Source organism: Cygnus olor, chromosome 11 (assembly GCF_009769625.2).
Source record: "Cygnus olor isolate bCygOlo1 chromosome 11, bCygOlo1.pri.v2, whole genome shotgun sequence".
Classification (NCBI taxonomy): Eukaryota; Metazoa; Chordata; class Aves; order Anseriformes; family Anatidae; genus Cygnus; species Cygnus olor.
In genome coordinates, this window is record NC_049179.1 from 3,156,700 (window position 1) to 3,177,876 (window position 21,177).

A 21,177-nucleotide genomic window follows, 5' to 3' on the forward strand; every position below is an offset into this window, starting at 1 on the left:
CTCCAAGCTAATGATGTATCTTTTTAGTTGTCAAAAAATTACTGAAAGAGATTAGGGTAGATCTTATCATAGTTTATAAAAGCAGAAATTGGATGCTAATAATGAAAGCTGAAGAGTTTACTCAGCATGAAAATGTAAACAAGGGCATCTGTTAGCTTTGGAAGGATCAGATAAAAATAGGTTCACTTATTGTTTAGAACACTTCACATTGGATTGTCTTTTCCTTCAATTGTTGTTGTACCTAAGATTACTGGAGTTACAAATGTTATCTTTAAAGACACATAAGCTTACTGAATTTGTGGATTAGATGAATCAGGCTGTGAAACGAACTAAATTATCAGACATGCCAACTGAGAAAATCCACCATGCATACCATCCCACAAAAGGAATACTAACTTATTCAGGAGACTAGTTTCACATCATATGAAGGCATTTACTCCTTCCACTACTGTGGTGCATGTCATCCACCAAAAGCCAGTCTACACAATGTCCTAATATTACAACACCCAGACTTCTGGACACTTGGGTAATCATAGAATCATCTAGGTTGGAAAGGACTTTCAAGATCATCAAGTCCAACTGTCAACCTGACCTCCAAAGTCCCATCACTGAGCCATGTTCCTCAGTACCATGTCCAGATCTCTCTTAAGTGCCTCCAGGGACAGTGACACTTCCCTGGGCAGCCCATTCCAATGCTTAACCAGCCCCCCTCCATGAAGAGATTCTTCCTAGCTTCCAATCTAAACCTCCCCTGGCTCAGCTTGAAGCTATTCCCTGTCGCTTGTCACCTGAGACGAGAACTGACACCTTCTTTACTGCAACCTTCCTTCAGGTAGTTGTACAGAGTGATGAGGTCTCCCCTCAGCCTCCTCTTCTCCAGACTAAACAGACCCAGTTCCCTCAGTTGTTCCCTTCATGTGTCTTGTTTTCTAGTCCTTTCAGCTAGCTTTCTTGCTTTTCTCTGTACGTGCTCAAGCAACTCAATTACAGTAGTGAAGGGCCCAAAACTGAATACAATATTCAAGGGGCACTCAAAATTTTAACACACTACACTGAAAGACATTTAATAGTTCCACATGAGAATGAAAGAAAAAGCTGTGCTAACTCAATTTCTTTGTGCAGGGAGGACCAGCACCCAGCTGGTTATCATGATGTAGTGCCCCGCACCATCCCATCAAAAGCATATTTGCCTACTCGAACAACAACTTGGGGGTTAAAAAAGCCTTTCTACTTTGTCTTCCATAATTCTTCTCTCGTAGTGGAAATTGCTCAGGAAGCCTGATCAGCTCTATACATTGCGTTACCTGATTTCTTTCACATACATTAAAATGGTTTTAAAGCCATTTCAGTTCACAAACAACAAAAACATTTTTGTGACAGCTCAATCCTTCCTCACGTAGAGAGTTCAACATGAGCTTCTATGGGCACAACCCACTCAGCAGATACACACATCTACCCCTCCTGAGCAGTAAGAAATGGTTGCTTAGAATCAACTCTTGTTATTTTAACTTTGGGAAAAATGGACACACACAAAAAATAAAAACTGGCCAGATAAGATAATTCCCTTGTCACAAAAGTAAATACATAGTAACTATGGATGGCATGCCTACACATAAGGATTAGCAGGATAGATTTGGGAAAAAAAAAAAAAAAAAAAAACACAGATGTTAGCCACCAGCTACAAAACAGCTATCATTTTAAAGTAGCACACTGCTTGTGAAAACTCACCACTCTCTTTTCCCGGAAGTCGATGCCCACAGTTGTGATAAACTTGGAATTAAATTTGCCATCTGTATATTGGTAAAGAAGGCTGGTCTTTCCCACTCCAGAGTCACCGAGTGCTAGAAATTTTATGAGGTAATCATAGTCCCCATCAGACATAGTGAGAATTCAGGAGACACCTTAAAAAGCAAAGCAAAAAGCGTTAGTTAGGCAGCAACTCCACCAAGGCTTCTTTTGACAGATGTTTAAAATACAAGTCACCACTTGAACTACAAAGCATCCAGCAGTAGGCCCAGTTCTGTGTTCTTTTACACTGCTTTCACCTTAAATCCCCAATTATGTCAAGGTATCAAACAAAAATTTAGCTGTGACGGGAAAAAAAAAAAAGCATAATTCATTTTTATTATGCTCCTTTTACTACGAAGTGAATGTAACACAATTTTAGCTTCTTCAAGAAAGACTGAAGATCAAGGTCAAAGAAAAGTATTCAAGGTGTCTGGAAAATTAACTGCATAACTGTTTTTAACCTGTGTGAAAGCTGGCAAAAGCTGCTTAAATGCATTAGCAATGCAATTCTGATTTCACATTCATTGTGACATTATTAACACACACAAAATCCTTCCCCCCCCACCCCCCCAGACTGCCCACTACATTTAAATAAAAAGGCACCACAACACTTCAAATATTACATATTTATTCAACTTTTGCAAACGCACTGTAACAGGCTTTCAGAGTAGTTGACCATAGTTCTGTCTTCTTTTATATGACAACCGTTTCTCTATTAATAGCTATTTTTCAGTCTTAAAAAAGTATTTTCGTAACAGAATAAAAAATAGCTTTTTTAATAAAGTTTAGAGGGCAATTTTCAAAAGTTTTTATTATGATGCTAGTTTTAAACTATACCATGTTGGATATATTCTGATCAAAGTGCAAAACCAGCTGGAACATATAACAAAAAGCTCTGGAAAATGTAATGTATACTAGAAAAACTAGTGCAGGTGCACTAGTACTTTCCTGTTGAGTAGCTACTGAGCGTCTCTTCCCCCAAAACAAACAGAGAGCTGCCTTATGTTGTTTTCAAAGAAATGAACATGAAAAGATAAGCCTAAAATAACCTTTCTAAAAGCAACAGAAAACTGGCATACAATTGCCTCTTACCAAGGAGGGCAACGGATACCAAAATACAACCAATTCATTTCGTGAGTATCAACTCACAGCTTGAGGACTGGAACAAACCCCGTATCCCTAGTATGTAGGCGTCAATCACCACCATTAAACTAAAACCATAACTATCTCTGAAGTTTCAGCTTTACTTTAGTACTGCTCTTGGATACAAGACAGAACCCCGATCAATCAACTTAGCCGTGACTGGGCTTACCATGACCAAATGCAGACAGATTTATTCTGATACCTCTGATGGAAGAGTCAGTGGAAAGCATTTGACACCTTTTTGCTTTTTCCTGTCCTGAAACGTCCCCATCCCCAGTCAACGCTTACTTTACATTACACCAGCAATAACAGCAAGCTCTTGCAGGATTGGAATTTAACTATGATAAGCTACCAGAGTTAACAATTGGGCACTAAGACGCGAGAGCCAGCCAATCCACTTTCCACTGTTGTGATTTAATACAACATTTTCCAACAGATTAAGAGGTTGAAACAAACAAACAACAACAAAAAAGTTATTTTTATGTAAATATACAACAGCTGCAGGCCTGCATCCACCACGCAGGTCTAACAGCGATATAGTCCAGTGAACAAGTGGAACTGGCAGCCACACACTGACATAAGAACATTTTTAGCAGAAGTGAGAAGCCTGAGCCATCAAACACAATCACAAGCACCAGCAAAAGCTTGTGTGCATGTGTGTGTGTGTGTTTGTTTGCTTGTTTTTAAATCCTCTCCCATCTTGGGGAAGAAGAAAAAAACAGATCATTTACTTTGTGGCTCTACAAAGCCTCTTTTCATTCAAACACATTAGAAGGAAGGGAAAATGCTTTAAAAAGCAAACACGGAGGTTTTTACTAAAGATTAGATTTTATTTAGACTTCCTTCTCTTATACAGTGTTTCTTTTGCTCTCAGATGTTCTGCCAAGGGCCAAGAGCTGTGTAAATATCCCCTCTACTCAAGTATATGTTCTTTCAGCTTCAATACCCCTAAATTTACTGTTGCTTAAAAGAGGCTTAAATGCAAATCTTACAGCCAGTATATTATACAAAGAGAAGCTCGCTTCACATCTTCTACTACGCTTCTGCACTCATACAGAAGTATTTGCCTTGTCTTGTTGGTATTTTGTTAGCTAGCCGTAGGCCTATAGAGCATATTTTTAGCAGCAGATACAAACAATAATGCTAGCTAGTCAATGTGAAATTAACTCTCTCACAACCTAAATTTTATTTCATCCTGTGCAAGATCTTATGGAGGAAGAACGGGCACTGCAGCAGCATCACTTGGAACAGTAAGAAACTTGTTAAGGTTCAGTTCTACTATGAATTACAGTTAAACAGCTGAACCCTTCCACTGGCCAGAGCTAGGGGAAAGCCTTAGGCCTTGGGGAGAAAAAACCTTAAGGTATCCCTGCTGTTATATCAGATTTGTGGAACATCTGTTTGGACAAACAGGCCACACCAAACAGACCACTTAAACCTCAACTCTCCATATGGCTGATAACAAATATAATTTGTAAATGATTGGTAGAAAGCAAGGAGCCCTTCACAGGAAGGGCATAAAAATGCTTTCTAAAGGGGTTGCTTCAGAAGAAAATTTTCTCCTTAGGCTTTTGAAATGCACACACCTTTCACTGCACCCCATAATGTCAATCTGTTATTCAAATACCTCCAGGGAGTGGTTCTTGTGAAACCCTGCACAATTAACCTATCCTTGGAGACATGCAGAGTTACTTTCAGGGCAGTTTCAAACTTTGTCCTCCTCCCTGTACAAATATTTAAAAAGCAGTCTCCACCCTCTACTTTCAAGACCTGCAGTCCTAGAGTTCAGACACATCCAGCTCCATATTATAGAAATAAGAATATATTCACAGAAAAGTGTATGCATAGAAAAAAAACTGCTGGTGCATTTTTAAAAATCCTGGACCTGTTACTATAAAGCCGTCCCATTTCTTTCTTCCACTTCTGCTGTGCTTTGAAATTAGGCTTTATAGCATCACACTTTCCAGTCTTTTCTTCCACATTTCTACACCTCTTATATCGAGAGGGTGGGAGGTAGGAATGGAAGAATAAGAGAACACTGATGACACAACCAGAATTTATCAGGTCTCCAAAAGAAAAGGGAAAAAAAAAAAAAAGCAGCACCTGAAATCGTTGTAGAATAACCATTCCGCAAACCCACTTTTAAGAGTAAGTCCTTGTCTGGGGGTAGGAATCACCGGAGGAGGTAGCTTAGACTCCACAGCAAGAAAGGCTGCTTCTTTTGTAAAGCCCTCCTTGAATCCCACTCAGCTCTGGCTTTGCACTTAGCCTGACATGCAGACAGACAGGGGTTATGAACAATTCTGGGAAAACTCCAGGGGCTGACAGGACCCCCCCTGCCATCACTTAACCTGTGCCTGTATGGCTGCTGCTCTGGAGCATGCCCATAACACACACGTCCAGATGGTCCTTTGCCAAGGGATGCTCCGCAAAGCAGGTGCTGCTTTCATTCAGGAGAGTTCCTAGTCCAAGGTAGTTTCACATTAACAGGCACCTAGGCTACTGGCTCATATTTTTGCCTCTGGGATTCAAATAACACAATCCTATTGTGTGATAGAACATTTAGGACTATGGCAGCATTGTTCCTGAATACTTACAGAAATTGGCTTGGTGCAGGATTTCTCCTTTGCAGTACAGGGACAGGGAATATGCTTTTTGAACAAGCAGGCATCACACAAAACACACGACTCTTGCACCGTTACAGAGCTGATGGAGGGAAGGAGGAAGACGGCAGGAAGTGATAAGAGAACATAAGCAAAAAGAAGTAAAAAGCACTGAGCTACAAGTAAAAATGTGTACACACAGTGTAAAACTCAAGAAATCTGATAATGCTCTTATTCAGACAGTCCTAAAGCACATCAATTTAAAGTAAAGTATACCACTTACCCCAAACTCTGCTAAAGGAAGAGTAAGGGCACACTTCAGATAGTACTCCTACCAGGAGTATTTTTCTAGCACCACCTCTTTAGCACACAGCCAAGAAGTTTACGTGTCACCTGTTTGCATTCATGTTGATGGGTGCTCAGAGATAAAGAGGTGTGCCTCCTCTCCATGTCTAAGTGTGGCTGGGAAGCAATTACACAGTTCACATGTCCCATTTATTTCTAAAGGCAAATAGCATTTCAGAAGAGATTGGTGCATGACCTACTTAGGAGCAGATACAAAATATCTGCTAAATCACCCACACATGGTAATACATTGTGACTAACAAGTGTTTTCATACAAAGATGTATTAAGGATAGAGCATATGGATCATAACTATTCAGTTTCTGTCAAGTTCCCAGCTTTACATCCTTCTCTCTCAGTGAAAGCGGGTGGCAGTCTCTAATGCCAACCGCTGTTTTGTTTCTTTCACTCCCATACACAGATTCAAGCACATTGCCCCTCAGGTCCCATGGGGAAAGTTGGCCTTACCATAGGTTTCTAAACAAGAGAAAACTATTCCTTGGCAAAGACTGGAACATAAGGTATTGTGCCTGATAGGACTGCAGACCACACCCGCAACACCACCTCATTCCACAGAGAAGCAATGCGTATGTAAATGAGGCCAGTTTAGACAAAAGGTGGAAACAAAGGAAACAATGGAAAGGTTCTTCTCTAAGCTGCAGCACCTAGTCAGCACCCCCACGAGCAAGAATACTATTCTGTATTAAACTACTCAAATAAAAACCATTTGCTTAACTGAACCCTCTCTTCCCTCTCATACCAAGTGAAATAACTACACAACTCAGCTGTTACCCCAGTATCCCAGATCTGCAGTCCAGCCAGCCATAAAGCTAATGACGAACATGATAGGATGTACCACATACTCATAAACAGACAAACTAATTAGAATTGAACAAAAAGAAAATGTAGATAAGACCTATACCTAATTCATGTTTTCACATACCACAGGAATTCATCACTTTACCCTTTGGGGTATGTGCATCAGACTTGCAAGGGTTACACAACTTCTAACAGTGACCAACTTCTGCAAGCCTCTCTAAGCCTTCAGGTAGACATTAAAGACAAAGACAAGTCATGTCTTGGCCTTGCCTTCTTTGTTTAGGAAGACACAGCCCATACTGGAACAGTGAGCACTTCACTAGGCTGTATCGTAGAGGTAGGAGCCAGGCTGCAGCAAAGTCTGCAAGTTCTCCCTGCAATGGAGATCCAGCTGTCCATGGGAGGAGGGAGTGTATCGACCGACTTACAGCCTGGGGATGTATCGCAGCAGGTGTAGAGTGCAACAGGCAAAAAAGTCTCAATCTGCTTTAGAAGGCTTCCCAGTATTTATAAACAATGAACCCATATTTGTAAATATACTGTGAAAACGTTAATGCAATTTAGAGTCCAGAAATGCTTTGCAATTGAAGGTTTCCCTAAATATGGCTTTATTCTTAAAAAGCATTTGAGGCTTCATGCTTACCATGAAAAAGTTGGAAGAAGAGGAGCCCAAATCCCACACAGAAAAGGAAAATACCACAGGCCTCTCAACTAACAACGTGTAAATAAAAGCACAGGGCAATAATGTAGTTGTACAGGTTTCTGCAAGTGCAAGTCAACTTGTACTGGAAAAAAAATGTAGTTTCTCACCTGGGCACTACACAGACATAAACTAACTTCAATAGCTGTTTTTTTTATCTATCGCATGACATGTTACAGCAGAAGCACTGGGAAAGGGATCTGGACCTCAAAGGAAGACATGCACTAATCCTGTCATACCAGCACTGCCGTCACGCTGCAGCAAAGCAATAACCACAATCCCGCCTAGCAGAAGTGAAGCGTGGCAATCGGCCGCACCCTGCTGTAAGGCTTCAGTGGCACCTTAGTGCTTTCAAAACTGGTCACCATCAGGCACTTGTCAGATCTGTCTTTAAAAAAGGGACGAGGAGTTAGTCAACATTCCTACTATGCACAAATGTAATATAAACAAATTATGACAACAATTTGTATATACGCAAGTAACTGCTGTGCTGAGGAAAGAGAGTTAATAAATATGCACTTGACACTACTAAAGTATTCTGAACTCCACTTTTTTCCTTAGAAAAATACATCACCTGACTTCCTTTAATTTGGCCCAAGTAACACTTTTTGGGACTTCTATGCAACATAAACTACAGGAAGGAAATCACCCCTTCCTCTCATAAGCAAGAAGAGGAGATTCAGTCGCTCTGAGCACTTATCTTTTCGTCACTCTCAATTGCTTAACTTGACATTTCCCTTAGTGGTATCTTTAGAGGAATTTTAAGGAATTGGAGGATTAATGTATTGCCTCTTTCTTGGAAAGAGCTAAGTCATTTTAAGGATACCAAGGATATATATGAGTCTGCAAATATGTGGGGAAAAAAAAATGAGCTGCAAAACTGTAGTTTCAAAACGTTGATGTCACATCTACCTCAGCTGAAGATGCTCAGGACACTTTGCCAGCTGCCAGCATAGCTAGAACTGCAGAATTTTGTGGATCTGTGTCCCTTCTGGGAACAAGACCTTCTGACACCCAAGTTACCTCTTTGAACTCTCATCAGCAGTTGCCTTCAATTTCCAGCAGTGAAGCAAAGGTCTGTACCATTTGAGGAATCACCAGAGTAAAAAAAAATAAAGCAAATATTTCATTTATTTATTTATTTTTAAAACAGCTCCATACTTACACTTTCCTCAACCATTCAACTGTTCCTCTAATAAGTACTTTATGCCATAATGCCTTACAAGGTAATGTACTAGACTCATTCACTAACTTATGAACAGGAAATGTGAAGCGATGCCCTTCATCCTTCCTTGATGTGACAATTCTGTCTGCTTTGGGACCCAGCTTATGGCTTATCCACAGCCTAACCTTAGCATTTGTAACCCATCACTACGCTGTATCAGCTCTTGAGAGTATCAGGGAATCTGGAATGCCAGTCGTACATACATTTACACAGTTTCCAACTCTTTCAATTTGCAGGTCCAGCTAAGAGGCGGCAAAAGTATACAGTCTCTCACAGCAACATGACCAGAAATGCAGTTAATACAAACACGCTCATAGAGCAGCAAGGACAGAAGGCTTAAAGTGACATGGAACAAAGAGTCTTGGTCAAAGGTTTCCAGTTTTACTGTGGCCAAAGATACTGTTTCTGACCTTCAAACAGACTGAGCTACGTTTTGCAGAAGACATTAATTTCTCTAAGCCTCATTACAGCACATCAGCCCAAAACCCTCAGCAAGTCTCCTGCTGGTGAGCTCCCTCTCCACGGGCAGGTCAGGCTGTACATGAGCCAGAAACACAGGAGTCACCAGGATTTCACCCACAAAGCTGCTCTTACTCACAGAAAGAGCAACTTTGCCCACCCACCCATTGAACAACACTTCCAGTTCCAGGCAAGTAAGGAAAGACTGTACTCCTATTTCTGCCCTCAGAAACAGACACTGAAAGACAAAGGAGAAAATTATAAGGATCACAAAGAATTATAGGAATTCGGCATTTCTTTAAGGAATGGTTGGGTTCTACTGGAGATAACAAAAATCTTCTGCAGATAGCTAGAATACGCATACAACAGGAAAAAGCAGAGGAAAAGGGACAAGAAGAGGTAAAAATCTAACAATTGAAAAAGAAAGCAATTTAATGTGAACAGTTAGAATATGAATGGAGTGACATCTCAGGAATAAGATGTGCATGTACTCATGCTGAAGAAAGTATTAGATTTTATGCTCAGCCAATGTGGATGATTCAGGAGGCTGTAATACACATTAGTCAGGCTAGGTTTTTTGTTTAAGTACATACTCTGTCAACAGCCAGAGGAAAATACTTGCAGCTTCTTTTAAAATACATATATTGTTTTTTTTCTCCAGGGCAGGAAAGTTCCCAGGTGTTTCCCACCTTGTTTTGGAAGATAGAAACCTGGAATACAGACAATGTTTCCTCAGAAGGTCAAACTGCCAAGCTCATGAAGAACACAAGATACATGCTGCATTAGAGGGAAACAATCTGGCAAAAATAATTGATTATGACCAGTTCAATTAAGAGCATATGGAGAAGGTCAGGCAACAAATAACCTTAAGATACCTATTAGACACTATTAGATAAAGGAAAAACTCAAATATGATATATATTTGACTATAAAACTGCACCATGTTCCTGACAAGATGAGGGCAGCATACAAAAGGGGTGGGGCAGGAAAAGTTCACTACAGAATTTAATCCACCTTTCTCATCCTTCAAATTAGGAAAAACAAGAGAGGCAGGTATTTCTCCTGAGATTAACTCTTCCTTGCTAACTCAGGTTTTTGATTGGAAGATGCAACAAAAGTTGTTGGTTTTTTTTTTCCTCAGCTGCTACCTTTCTTTAGCAGTACTGCTTTCCTATAATGTCATCTTTCCTTAGTTTTGGTGCAAGTTAACTCGATTTAGTTCAACAATAAATAACAGGGAAACAGAATACAGGACTTCCTACATTCTTTTCTGACTGTTTTATTCCTCAGGAGGTTAAAAGTTTTTCTGTTACTTAGATGACATAGAAATATCCAAAGTCTTGTAAGTTCCAAAGTGAGTCTGTCTACACGTGCCAGATAAAAACAGCTAACCACATAGCATCGTAATCTTCTGGAGCAAGACTCATCTGTCAAATCACGCTTTCAGCAATCATGAAAATACTGTCTCATGCTGACAACCTGTTCCTCAGAAAACTTACTTGTTATCAAAGATATTCATTGAACAACTAACTATTACCCATTTCTAATGAGCTGGAACATTTGTATTATCTATGAATACTGCGCCATGACATTAAGAATACTAAGAAATTGTTTTTGGAATTATGGAATCAGAAGGGTTTCTTAAATGGATCTAATGGATCTAGCAAAAAAGGGCGGGGGCAAAGTAAGTTTTTAATTACCCGTGAAAAAATCAGGCAAACTGTCAGTTGAGAAACACCCTGTCTAGTAACTAGAAATGCTTATTCCTTCTGTCCCTTAATCTAAGATCCGATATGATCGGACCTGAAAACAAGGGGCAGCCAGAGAAGCTAAACAGAGAACTTGTGCATGCAGACTTGGATGGAAAAAAATAGCTAGACTCACAAAACTGAGGCTCTTCCAAAATTTAAAAATAAAAATAGGGATGCTAAGCAGGTGCTAAGCTTGCAGGGTCTACCCCAGACCATGCTGGCAACCTCTGCAATGTGGAGACAGCCAGAGCACTGCAGGCTGGCAGCATGACACTTCAAAGAAATAAAGAGATGGATCAATATTCTGCTCATAGAAGATCTAAAAAAGGTTCTGAGCCTTTGATTTCTCAGTCTGTAATAGCTACAGTCTTAGAGAAATATTTTCAGCTCAGTACTGCATAGGACTTTTTAGTAAACACGTCTGGAAATAATAAGCATGTGTGATGCTTCTATGTTTCATAAATGCTATGAGAAGGTTAGAAATAACTTGCTGAGAATACTCCAGGAATAATTCAACTTGTCCTTTACATAATAAAACGCCACTTCTGCCTCAAATAGACCCAGACAGTATTCAACAGGCACTACCTGTTCTCTTCGAGAAGTTACTAGCATGAGACAGCAAAGCAGAAATCTTGACCTGTGAACAGCAGGACACAGTTATTTTGGAGCATGGACGTGGCTCAAAGGTATCACTCAAATTCTTCTAAAAAAGCAAAGCCAGAAATACGGCTGTTTTGGTGTTTTTTGTTGTTTGTTTGGCAGGAATTGAAAAATAAGCCTGCTCTTGCAACAAGACATCAAATCTTCCCCTTGAACAGCTCCAACCACAGCACATACTAACATTGTCCAATCTTTCTATTGAGGCTCTGCAGTCTGCCAAAATATTCAGACAGTGCTTTGGCAAGATGTTTGCTTCAGTTCGTATCCTAGCAGAGCTCCTTTTCTAGAGCCTCGGGGAAGGGATAATTCAAAAGAAGTACCGATTAAGTGGGCTGAACTGCAGAACACAAAGCTTCCATTCAAAAACCCTGTTGTTTTTCAGCCTGAGTTGCCAACACTATTTATCTTGCTACTCTGATCAGAATCCCATATTACAGTGTGAATTATAGTTAAACCTTGATATACAGCTAAGATTGCTCAGATAAACAACACAGCGAAACATGATTTCTCACACTAATTCCTGTCATGGAGATATACATGAGCCCTGCAAGGAAAGCAAAAAGAATCATGTCTAATGCCACAGCTTGTCCTTACTCATCATTTCAGTTACTCTTACTCATCATTTCAGTTACTCAGTTATAATATATAGCTATATATTATTTTCATACCACAGTGGATTCAGATTGTGCTTACTGTTCAGTCAGGAAAGCATAAAACTTTGCGTACTTACGAAGAATCAGAAAGTCTCAAGCCAACTGATGCTCCCATTTCATGTAGTGATTAGTAATTTCTTACCTTCTACGGTATTTGGAACTTCAAAGCTCCAAAATAACAAACAGGCAAATAACAAGCAAATTCAGCAAGTGAAAAAGAAAATAGCACTAATCAGTACAACATCATTGACTACGATGGAGCTACAATAACATATAGCAACCCACTCACTCCCAGAGGACTCCCACCTCACAAAGATCCCCATTCTGCTTCTGTTTATGCCAACTGTTACAGCATAATGTATTAAAGCTGAGTTTTTATAAAGAATCTTTATTCCTTTTATTTATATATCTTTATTCCTTTATATTTATTACACAGTGTTTAAACAAAATTCAGAAGCAGGAACTATATTATTTCCTAGTTACAAAGCCAAACATACTAGACCAATGAAACATTACTTTAAGTTTTTCTCCTTAAAAAGCTACTTCTACTTCCCTTTCACTGGAGTTTATTTCCCTCATTCTGCCAGGATATGTTCCATGAACAGTTTATAAGGTGTTTTGAATTCATTCTTTAAGTTTTGCATAGTTTTAGAACTTCTGTTGGTCTTCTTTTTTCATATTTTTTGTACTGGAAAAAAAAAAAAACTACCATTTCTCTTTGATGGCATTTTTAGTTACATTAGAAAAAAAACTGCTGAATTTGATTCTTAGTTTGTCTTTACCAGGCCTAATTACTCAGGTTGTTTTGCTTAAAAGAGTGCTGTTAAAAGACATGCTGGAAAACATCAGACAGAGAAAAAGCCACTGCGAGCACGTGGAAGAAAAGGGGGGCAAGCATCACATGCTAGAATATTGCTTGGCTCTATACAACAGAATCTCAACATCAAAATTTAGTCTTCAAACAACTTACACTATTAGACTAACTCCTTATAGAAACCACTACCCTAAGATGTTCTGGAAATGGTTTCTATAAGACAAAACATTCAAAACACACTTGTAATGCAATAATTGAAGAGTGTTATTTAACCATAAACTACAATAAAGCAACTACGACAACCAACCCCTCCAGCTCTGCACAGGGAAGAAATAACATTAAGCCAGCATCAATGTTTACAAAAAATCCTTGCTCCCAGTTATTTTATATAAGCTTTTTCATACACTCCAAATATCTTAATGAAACAGCAAGAAAACCCATTTGCGTAGCTCAATTGATGAATTTGTCACTTTTCTCCCATAAATATAATTCAAGGGCTGATGATTAGGACTAGAAAAATCATCTTAAGATACTCTGTGATAGACATCAATTATAATCTTGGGAATGTCTTGTGACCTTCCCACAGACGTGGAGGAAACTACTGTTTTCTGTTCTCTGAACAACTCCTCCTTGGTTATTCAGAGCCTGCAAAAACTGGAATTTTGGTCCACAACTGGAAAGATGCTAACAAACACCTAGACTAGAACGGACACCTGATTACAAGCTCATGCTCGGAGTGGCAAGGAATGACCTAATCACATGGGCACAAACATCTTGAGTTTCTTCCCGAGGAGATATAAAACACAGTAATCATATCCCACCCCCACATTACCTTTTATATAATTAAGACTGAAATAATTTACTGTATGATTGAACAAGGAGTGTGAACTAAATGAGCTCTCATGGTTCCTTGCAGTCCAATTTCTTTAAGTAAAAATAACAGTCGTGCAACATACTATTTTTATTCCTTTTATCACCAATACATTCATTACACATGAGGATAAACATAATGGTGTGCAACCCAGCTAAAAAAAAGCCACACAAAAGGACCATTTTATTAAGAATAGTTTATCTATGTATATTAATGGGATCACAGGAATAAATATGGGAGAGGGAAGGTGGAGTTCAAGTAGTACAATATTTACAAATACTGAGTTAGGTTGTTTTGTATCATGAGATGTTATTTGCACAGTATACTTTACTATCAAAGGTCTAATTCTGCCCTCTGACTACAGAAGGAGTTTGACACAAATGCAGTAGAAAATGCAGGGTAACAACCTGGGACCAGAAAGGGCATCTTATGGTTACCAAATCCTGGCACTGGTCACTACATTTTTTTTTTCTTTCAATCTTGTTGATAAACTTACCCAGGTTTGTCTTCAACTAGGACTGATTTCTTTCCCCCATGTTCCTGCTAACTCAGCTAACCTAGACTGATACAGTTATGAACTACAGGCAGCTTCTCACTGTACGTCATTTGTCTAAGACCAAATCCAAGAAAATTAAAACACCAATTTGTTTTTTTGTTTTGTTTTGTTTTTTTGCTTCTAAGTTTTGACACTATCCCAGTGGGAACGCCCTCCTCTCCCTGTACCATGTTCAAGTCCTCTGCCACTATTACTACCAGCACTCCCCAACCATTCCAGTTAACCTCAACGAGAATGACACGTGCCAAAAACACTTGGCGATTGCCAAAAACAGCCAGCAAAAAGAAATGACAAAAGATATACTAAATAGCCGCAGTTTTGGCATCTAAACCCAACACCTGTGTTTTACATAAATCAGTATACTTCACTATTTTAAGTTTACATATTCCTCCAGAACACAAGGATTCCTCAATGCTGAGCTAGGTCTCTCAAATCAAAACATTTAAGGCTGTTCGCACACTGACATTGTTTCAAAACTCTTAACACAGTAACACTTGGTATAGGACAACTGTCAGCTCAAAGAAAATAATGTAATAGATCTTAAGAAAATAAATAAAGAAGAGAAAACATTTACGTACCTAAGCTTAACAACTGCAAAGGGATCTGTAGTTTTCCCACAGGTACTTCAGCTCAGAGTTTCCTCACGCAGTCCAGATGTCTTGAATACCATAGTCATGCAAAAAGAGCCGTTGTTCATCTGCAATCAGTATCAGCAGAGCAAGAAAATAAAACCAAAAGAGTGTAGCTTAGAATAATATCTCTCAAATTTGCACTGGCATGCCGAGCTGCCAGCCCTGCACAACCACCCTGCCCACCTAATTACATTCAGCTGCTTGTCATGTGGTCTTGCTGACTGATCAAGTGATCTCTTTTCCTCCCTTTAAAAGTAAGCAACATAATTAACAAGTTTTCCCTAAACCAGGTAACAAACCCTGAGCCTTTCCTTAGACTACGGACCCTCTCCCTTCTCTTCATAGGGAAATGGAAGGTGCAGTGTGTTTCATTAAAGATACAAATAAAATACAGCAAACGCGGTAGTCTAATAATAAAACACAGTGAGCACTAAAAGTATGCAAAATCCTGTGGAGAATTCATCTTCAGCCTGGCTTTATGCCTTTACAGATGACAGAAAAAGGCACCTATAACAAAACCAATGCCAGGACACCAAGCAAGAGCAAGGCGCAGGAGGCAGCGCCCCGGCTCTGTGGGGACCCTCGCGCAGCCCTGCTGTGCCCAGTCCCGAGGGCCCCAGGGGTAAGATGGCACCAGGGACGCTCTGTGGCAGCCAAAGCTGAGAGTCCCCCTCAATCCTCCGAGACACGTGGACATGTTACTCACTTAACTTCATGGAAATAAAATTACTGATTTAACTTGTAAACCACCTCTTCCTCAACAATGAGCCCATTCATCAGGGCCTGTTAACACAGGCCCCAACAGGCCGGATCCACATGCCCAGGACATGCTATGGCACTGGCGCCAGCACCAAGGCTGGCCGGCGCTCCCTGCGCTGGGTCCCCGGGATGGGAGAGGAGCTGGGGGGCTGCTGCCACCAGCACAAGGTCTCGTCCTCTCTCTCAAACACTCCTGACTTTACGGATGCTGAAAGATGTGGACCAAGCGAGTGATGTGTAAGATTTAACTGAAGATGGGTTACCTTGCACAACGCTTTCTTGTCTCAGTTTGCTTCTCACAGCGTTTCAAGTAAGAAAGGAAATTAAGGTTTGTAAGACTACTCTCCAGCCTTGTCACTTAAGAAATGCTGCAGATAGCTGGCTGCAAAATTTAGCATATCCTTAATGCATTCATCCACCAGTAACAAAGACAACTCCAGAAGCTTCCTAATTCACTTGCTGCAGTGCTCAACTATCTCATCTCCTTTCCTGTAAATCAAGGCAACGATCATTGCCCTTTTCCTCAGGGAACATGGAAGTTTTGTTATGCTGAGATGGCAAATAATTAACTGCAGCAGAACATTTTTCATGCCCTGCCTTGGTATTTTTCCAGATTTAACTAAAATCCATTCCTTTGACATTTTGTTACAGGTGATAATCTTTAAAAGTCTACCCATTCTTGGCTCGTTCCAACCTTCAACAAATTTCACCTCAGCTTCAGGAGAAGACAGAAGTCCTTTTTTTGCTCCCACACTCAATAACAAAGTTGGCACTCAATTTTTGGCAAAGTGAACATTTTTTGTCTTTAACTGCTTTCCTGATCAATACCAGCACATCAGCTCATAGTGAAGAAATACTTAGACCACAAGTGCTGAGAATGTCTGGTAACTGCTCCGGAGGGCAGAAGGAGGAACAGGATAAGAAGTGTTGACAAAGCGACCAAGCAACAGCTCTGCCGTGTTGTAAACAGCCCTGCAGAGCAGCTACACATGCTGAACACAAACTGCCTGCCTGGAAGCCTCAACCAGCAACATTAAAGGAGTTCAAGCTGTTCCACACAGAAACATTTTTGCCATCTGTAAGGGGAGAGGAATTTGTAAGTAATTTCCAAACTTCATCTTTTGATTTCAGAACTAAATGAGGCTGCTTAACTTTCTTCTTACCAACCTGGTACGAAGAACACCAATTCCCACTCTCCCTCTCCAGAAAAGAGTTTTATTCAAAGCAGTAAGACTTCAATAGAAAGACAGTTGAAATTAAAATTATTTTCTCTAAGTGAAGTTATATTGATTTCAAACTGCAGTTAGTACCAAAACAGAGGGTGCCAATTTACAAACTAGGACATCAAAGTTTGGTTACTTAAAGCCTCTGCTTTTAAACAAACACATTTGCAGGGTGTCAGCAAATGCTGCACAAACAGCTGAGCTACCCCTTCTGCGGTGGCAGGAAGCGCGTGCAAACGGTGTGGTGGCAGCTGGAACAGGAACCACTGCAGCCAGCCCAAGGTGAGCCTTCCTCTCGCTGGTATCCAAGGCTCGGGCGTTTATAAGAGACTGGACATTTTACAACTACGTGTAGGGGATCAAATTTGCATCAGTAAAGTCCTGCAACTGTGAAAAGCAGTTTTGAAGCTAGAGCTCTAAAGAAGAATGGCCAGTTATTCAGTTATTAAATCTTTCTGCTGTTTGGTGTTGGGGTTTTTCTGAAGAAGTTTTATGAACAGGTTACAACCTGTATGAAAAAGATGATATGAATACTTGGAATTAATGGCCTTCTTATAAAACTGATCTATGCCACGTAGGTCTAGGAACTCAGGAGGAAGTTTAAGGACAGTCAAACACATTTGGACAGCACGTAGCATTCTTCATCCCAAGCCTCAGAAAGTTTGCCTTCATATATTCTACGCTCCTGAGAAAAGAAGAAAATGCTAGCTTGTTACCTGTCTGTCAGTGGTTCCCACAGGAATCTGGACATCTGCCACTGGAGACAGAAATAGGGGCAAAAGGATCGAGCAACAGGCCACCTCACTTAATGCTACAGACAATTCTCTATTTCCAAAGCCGAAACCTATGAACTTGCCTCACAGCAGTGTCAGCTGCCCCCAGCCTCCGATGACCCATTTCTGCTGGGGTCTGCTCTTCAGCACTATGACCAGTTATGGCTTTTTCCAACACAGACAAGAACCTCAGCTTGTCTTTACCAACAGCCACAGCATAGTCTTCACATGCCAGACTGTGGAATGAAAAACAACCAGCAGGCAGCCCAGGGTAACATTATTCATTAGCATCCACAAATCTTATCTGTGCCACAAAACCTCTACTGGCAATCAAAAAGGAAACTTAAAAAATGCAAAAGGAGGGAAAACAGCCAGTGGGACACGCTGCCTATGAATTGACTGACATATATGCTGGCAAACTTCAAGAAGAGACTGATCAGATGCTAACAGCAATTATTTCAAGTGAGACAAATATCGTGCAAAATGAAAAAGGGGGGGGAGGTAAATAGGAAAAATATTTATTGGTACAGGCAGATTCCTACAACTGTAAAATAGAATTACAGTTGTTTCCTTGGAAGAAGGCAGCTTCTCAAGAAAAGACACTTTGGAAAAATTTAGTAGAGCTGACAGGATGAGCTGCAGAGGAAAACTGACCATCTGTCACATGAATCAGCTTGCAACTTACTGCCACAGCAGTCTGTAAGTGCAGCAACAGGCCAATATCCCAAGACAGAACTAAACAGACCTGAAAGGAGGGGAGAAAATCCTTTATATTGAACAGCAACTACTCTCCTCACACCAAGAACCCACCAAGAAAGAAAAGGCAACCCATACTCAGAAGATCAACTTTCATATCAGAAATGTAGCAGCTGAACTCTGCCAGCATCAAATCACTAAATACTCCTTCAGCAATTAAAATGAAAGTAGGTCAGGCAGTCCCTTCTGCTACCCAAAAGGCACATCTGTTAAATATTCTGTAATACCGATTTGAAGTAAAACACTTCTGTTCTTTTGTTTCACATGCGAGCCAATCTAGGTAGTTACTAATGATTGTGAGTGAACTTTCAGCATTGCAAGAGATAAACTATTAAAGTATCAATGTTTAAAGTCAGTAGCTTTTTTAACAGGTAACAGCTTCTTAAAAATATTCTCCAAACGTGACTCCGGGTGAATAACTTCCAAGGGTTATGAGATACTCTTCAGGAATAAAGCAAATGTCACACTAAAATAATAGATAGAAGCATCAATTTTGTTTTCATGGAACAACTTACTGCCCGAAGACAGGAATCTTTCCCAGCAACTGGGCACTCAAACATCAGCACTTCGGAAAACCTCACACCAAGCTCTGCCACCTTTTTCACAGGAAAAACACTGAAAGTGTACTTCCAGGAAGCAAATCTGTTTACATTTGAAGAACAGATTAATATCTCAGAAGAGACTAGTAAAATTATCCCAAACGAGTGGATCTAATCAATTTGTCATTTCTGTTGAACTACAAATTTACCGTCTCCACTTTCTATTAACATAATTGTAGTCACAACTTGTCCTGAGACAATGCCAAGAGTGTAGGTGCTTGCTCTAGATCTGAATGAAAAGAGAAATGCAAAATTATTTTTTTTTCATTCTTGAATCACATTCTTACTTCCCAATCAAGTTCTGAAATATTAGAAAGAACACATTAGAAAGAATATAGAATCTATGTACAAGGTGCTAGGACACCAAGAAAGAGCAAATACAAAGTTCTGAATTTAAAACAGCAATAAAATTTAATAGTTATTTGCAAGAACTAACATTATTTTTGGACTGAGCAAACCTGATCCTTTTCCATGCAATAAGCGATATTCCTTGCAACATTCACACTGTTCAAATTACATCAGCTTAAAAGAGGAATATTTAACCTAAAGATGGAGGAAATATTACACACGCTCTTCTGTAAGTGAGATTTATGTTGGTTCCTCATGTCATAAATACTTAGGAAGTGAGGGCCTGATTTCATGAAGAAAGCACCTAGAACAGTAACATATGCAGACAAAAGTGGCCCTGCATTTTGGTATGCAGCTGTAACTGCACAGTAATAATCTGGTATCTCTATGTTCAGCCTGAAGAGCTACAAATCGCATTTAAGATCAATGATCTTTATCTACCTATCAACAGGGCTGATGACTAAGTGTATTAATTAAAAAATGTAGTAGCTTTACAGGAAGTTGTCGTACCAATGTAAATGAACATGCACTACAGCTTCCTTGAAAGGATTTTCAGTGTTTTACAGTCTTATAATATTAATACAATTTTGAAAGTTGCTTTGATGTTTTCACATGCTGACACTTAATCAATATGCATTTGTTCTTTGCACTGCCTGATCCAGTGCGTCATTGCCAAGACGACAACACTGCTTTTTAAGATGGATCTCAATAGAGCCCCGATTTGGACAGAGCTGGGTTTTCTTTCCAGCTCTACACCCCGTTCACATCTTTTGTAAATCTATTTAACATGACAAGCGGTCTTCATTCTCCCCATAAAATGACAACAGTGTCTTTTCCACATTAAATTAGCTCTCAGGAGGAAAAGTTGAATGGCTTAGCTAGTGCTTGCCTGCAGAACTGTGTTTCTCCCACCATAAATGCAATGCTCACTCACCTGAAGCACACTCAATAGAATTAGTTAACTACCTAGGAATAGTTCCATCCACAGACAGGCTGATCTGGGCAAAAATGCCAAGTCTGCCTAAGTGATGTACACACTTATGCAATCAGCCTGCCTAGTTAGAAATTGTTAGGCAAACCCAACTTAACACCTACCACCTTTTCTCCTGTCAAGATAACATCTACTGAACATAACTAGCTGGGAAGCATTTGTTAAACTCATTTTGGCATTCTTTCAGAGTACAGAGTAACTTTGCACTATTTGATAAATATAGCTATATATTCTATATATGCATAATAGAATATATATTCTGCATTATGCATATATATTCTATATATATGCATATATATTCTATATATGCATAAGTTCAGAACTACAGAAAAATATTCCATTTGTCCTGTATCGTTCGACCTTTCATGCAATAAAGCATATGAAACCTCACTAGACACCTGTAATGCTATTATTCTCCCCTATCATTTCTTAAACCATGAACGTCATTAATATTAGAGCTCTTTGATTTCCACATTTATTCAGTGACTCCCTAAGTTAAGTATGACTGACCTGACTGGTTAATCCAGAGTGTGCTAGAGGAATTGGTGGGTTTGTACACGTAGTGATTCTGGCGTAATTGCCAAATTGGGACTTTCAGTTCTATTTGCTCTATTCTACTCCTTCTGCAACTTCCATTAAGAAAAAATGATATTGCTCCCATTCCTCAAGACCACTCAGGATGCTAGGCTGAAAAGAATTTCCCTAAGGTTC

General features: G+C 39.8%; 1 protein-coding gene across 5 annotated transcripts in view; it reads right to left on the reverse strand.

The window, feature by feature from the left end:
* RAB27A (RAB27A, member RAS oncogene family) overlaps positions 1-21,177 on the reverse strand; it is a 36,609-nt gene that overhangs the window by 8,297 nt on the left and 7,135 nt on the right. For 2 of the 5 annotated variants that reach the window (XM_040569951.1, XM_040569947.1), the window contains exons 2-3: positions 14,964-15,082; positions 1,729-1,901 (exon numbers count right to left, since the gene is read on the reverse strand). In XM_040569951.1, coding sequence (XP_040425885.1) covers positions 1,729-1,881 — 153 coding nt within the window. In that variant the 5' untranslated portion in view covers positions 1,882-1,901; positions 14,964-15,082. Of the gene's footprint in view, positions 1-1,728; positions 1,902-5,528; positions 5,638-14,963; positions 15,083-15,200; positions 15,259-21,177 lie in introns of those variants that run through there. The other 3 variants (XM_040569949.1, XM_040569948.1, XM_040569950.1) reach the window with 3 other exon arrangements.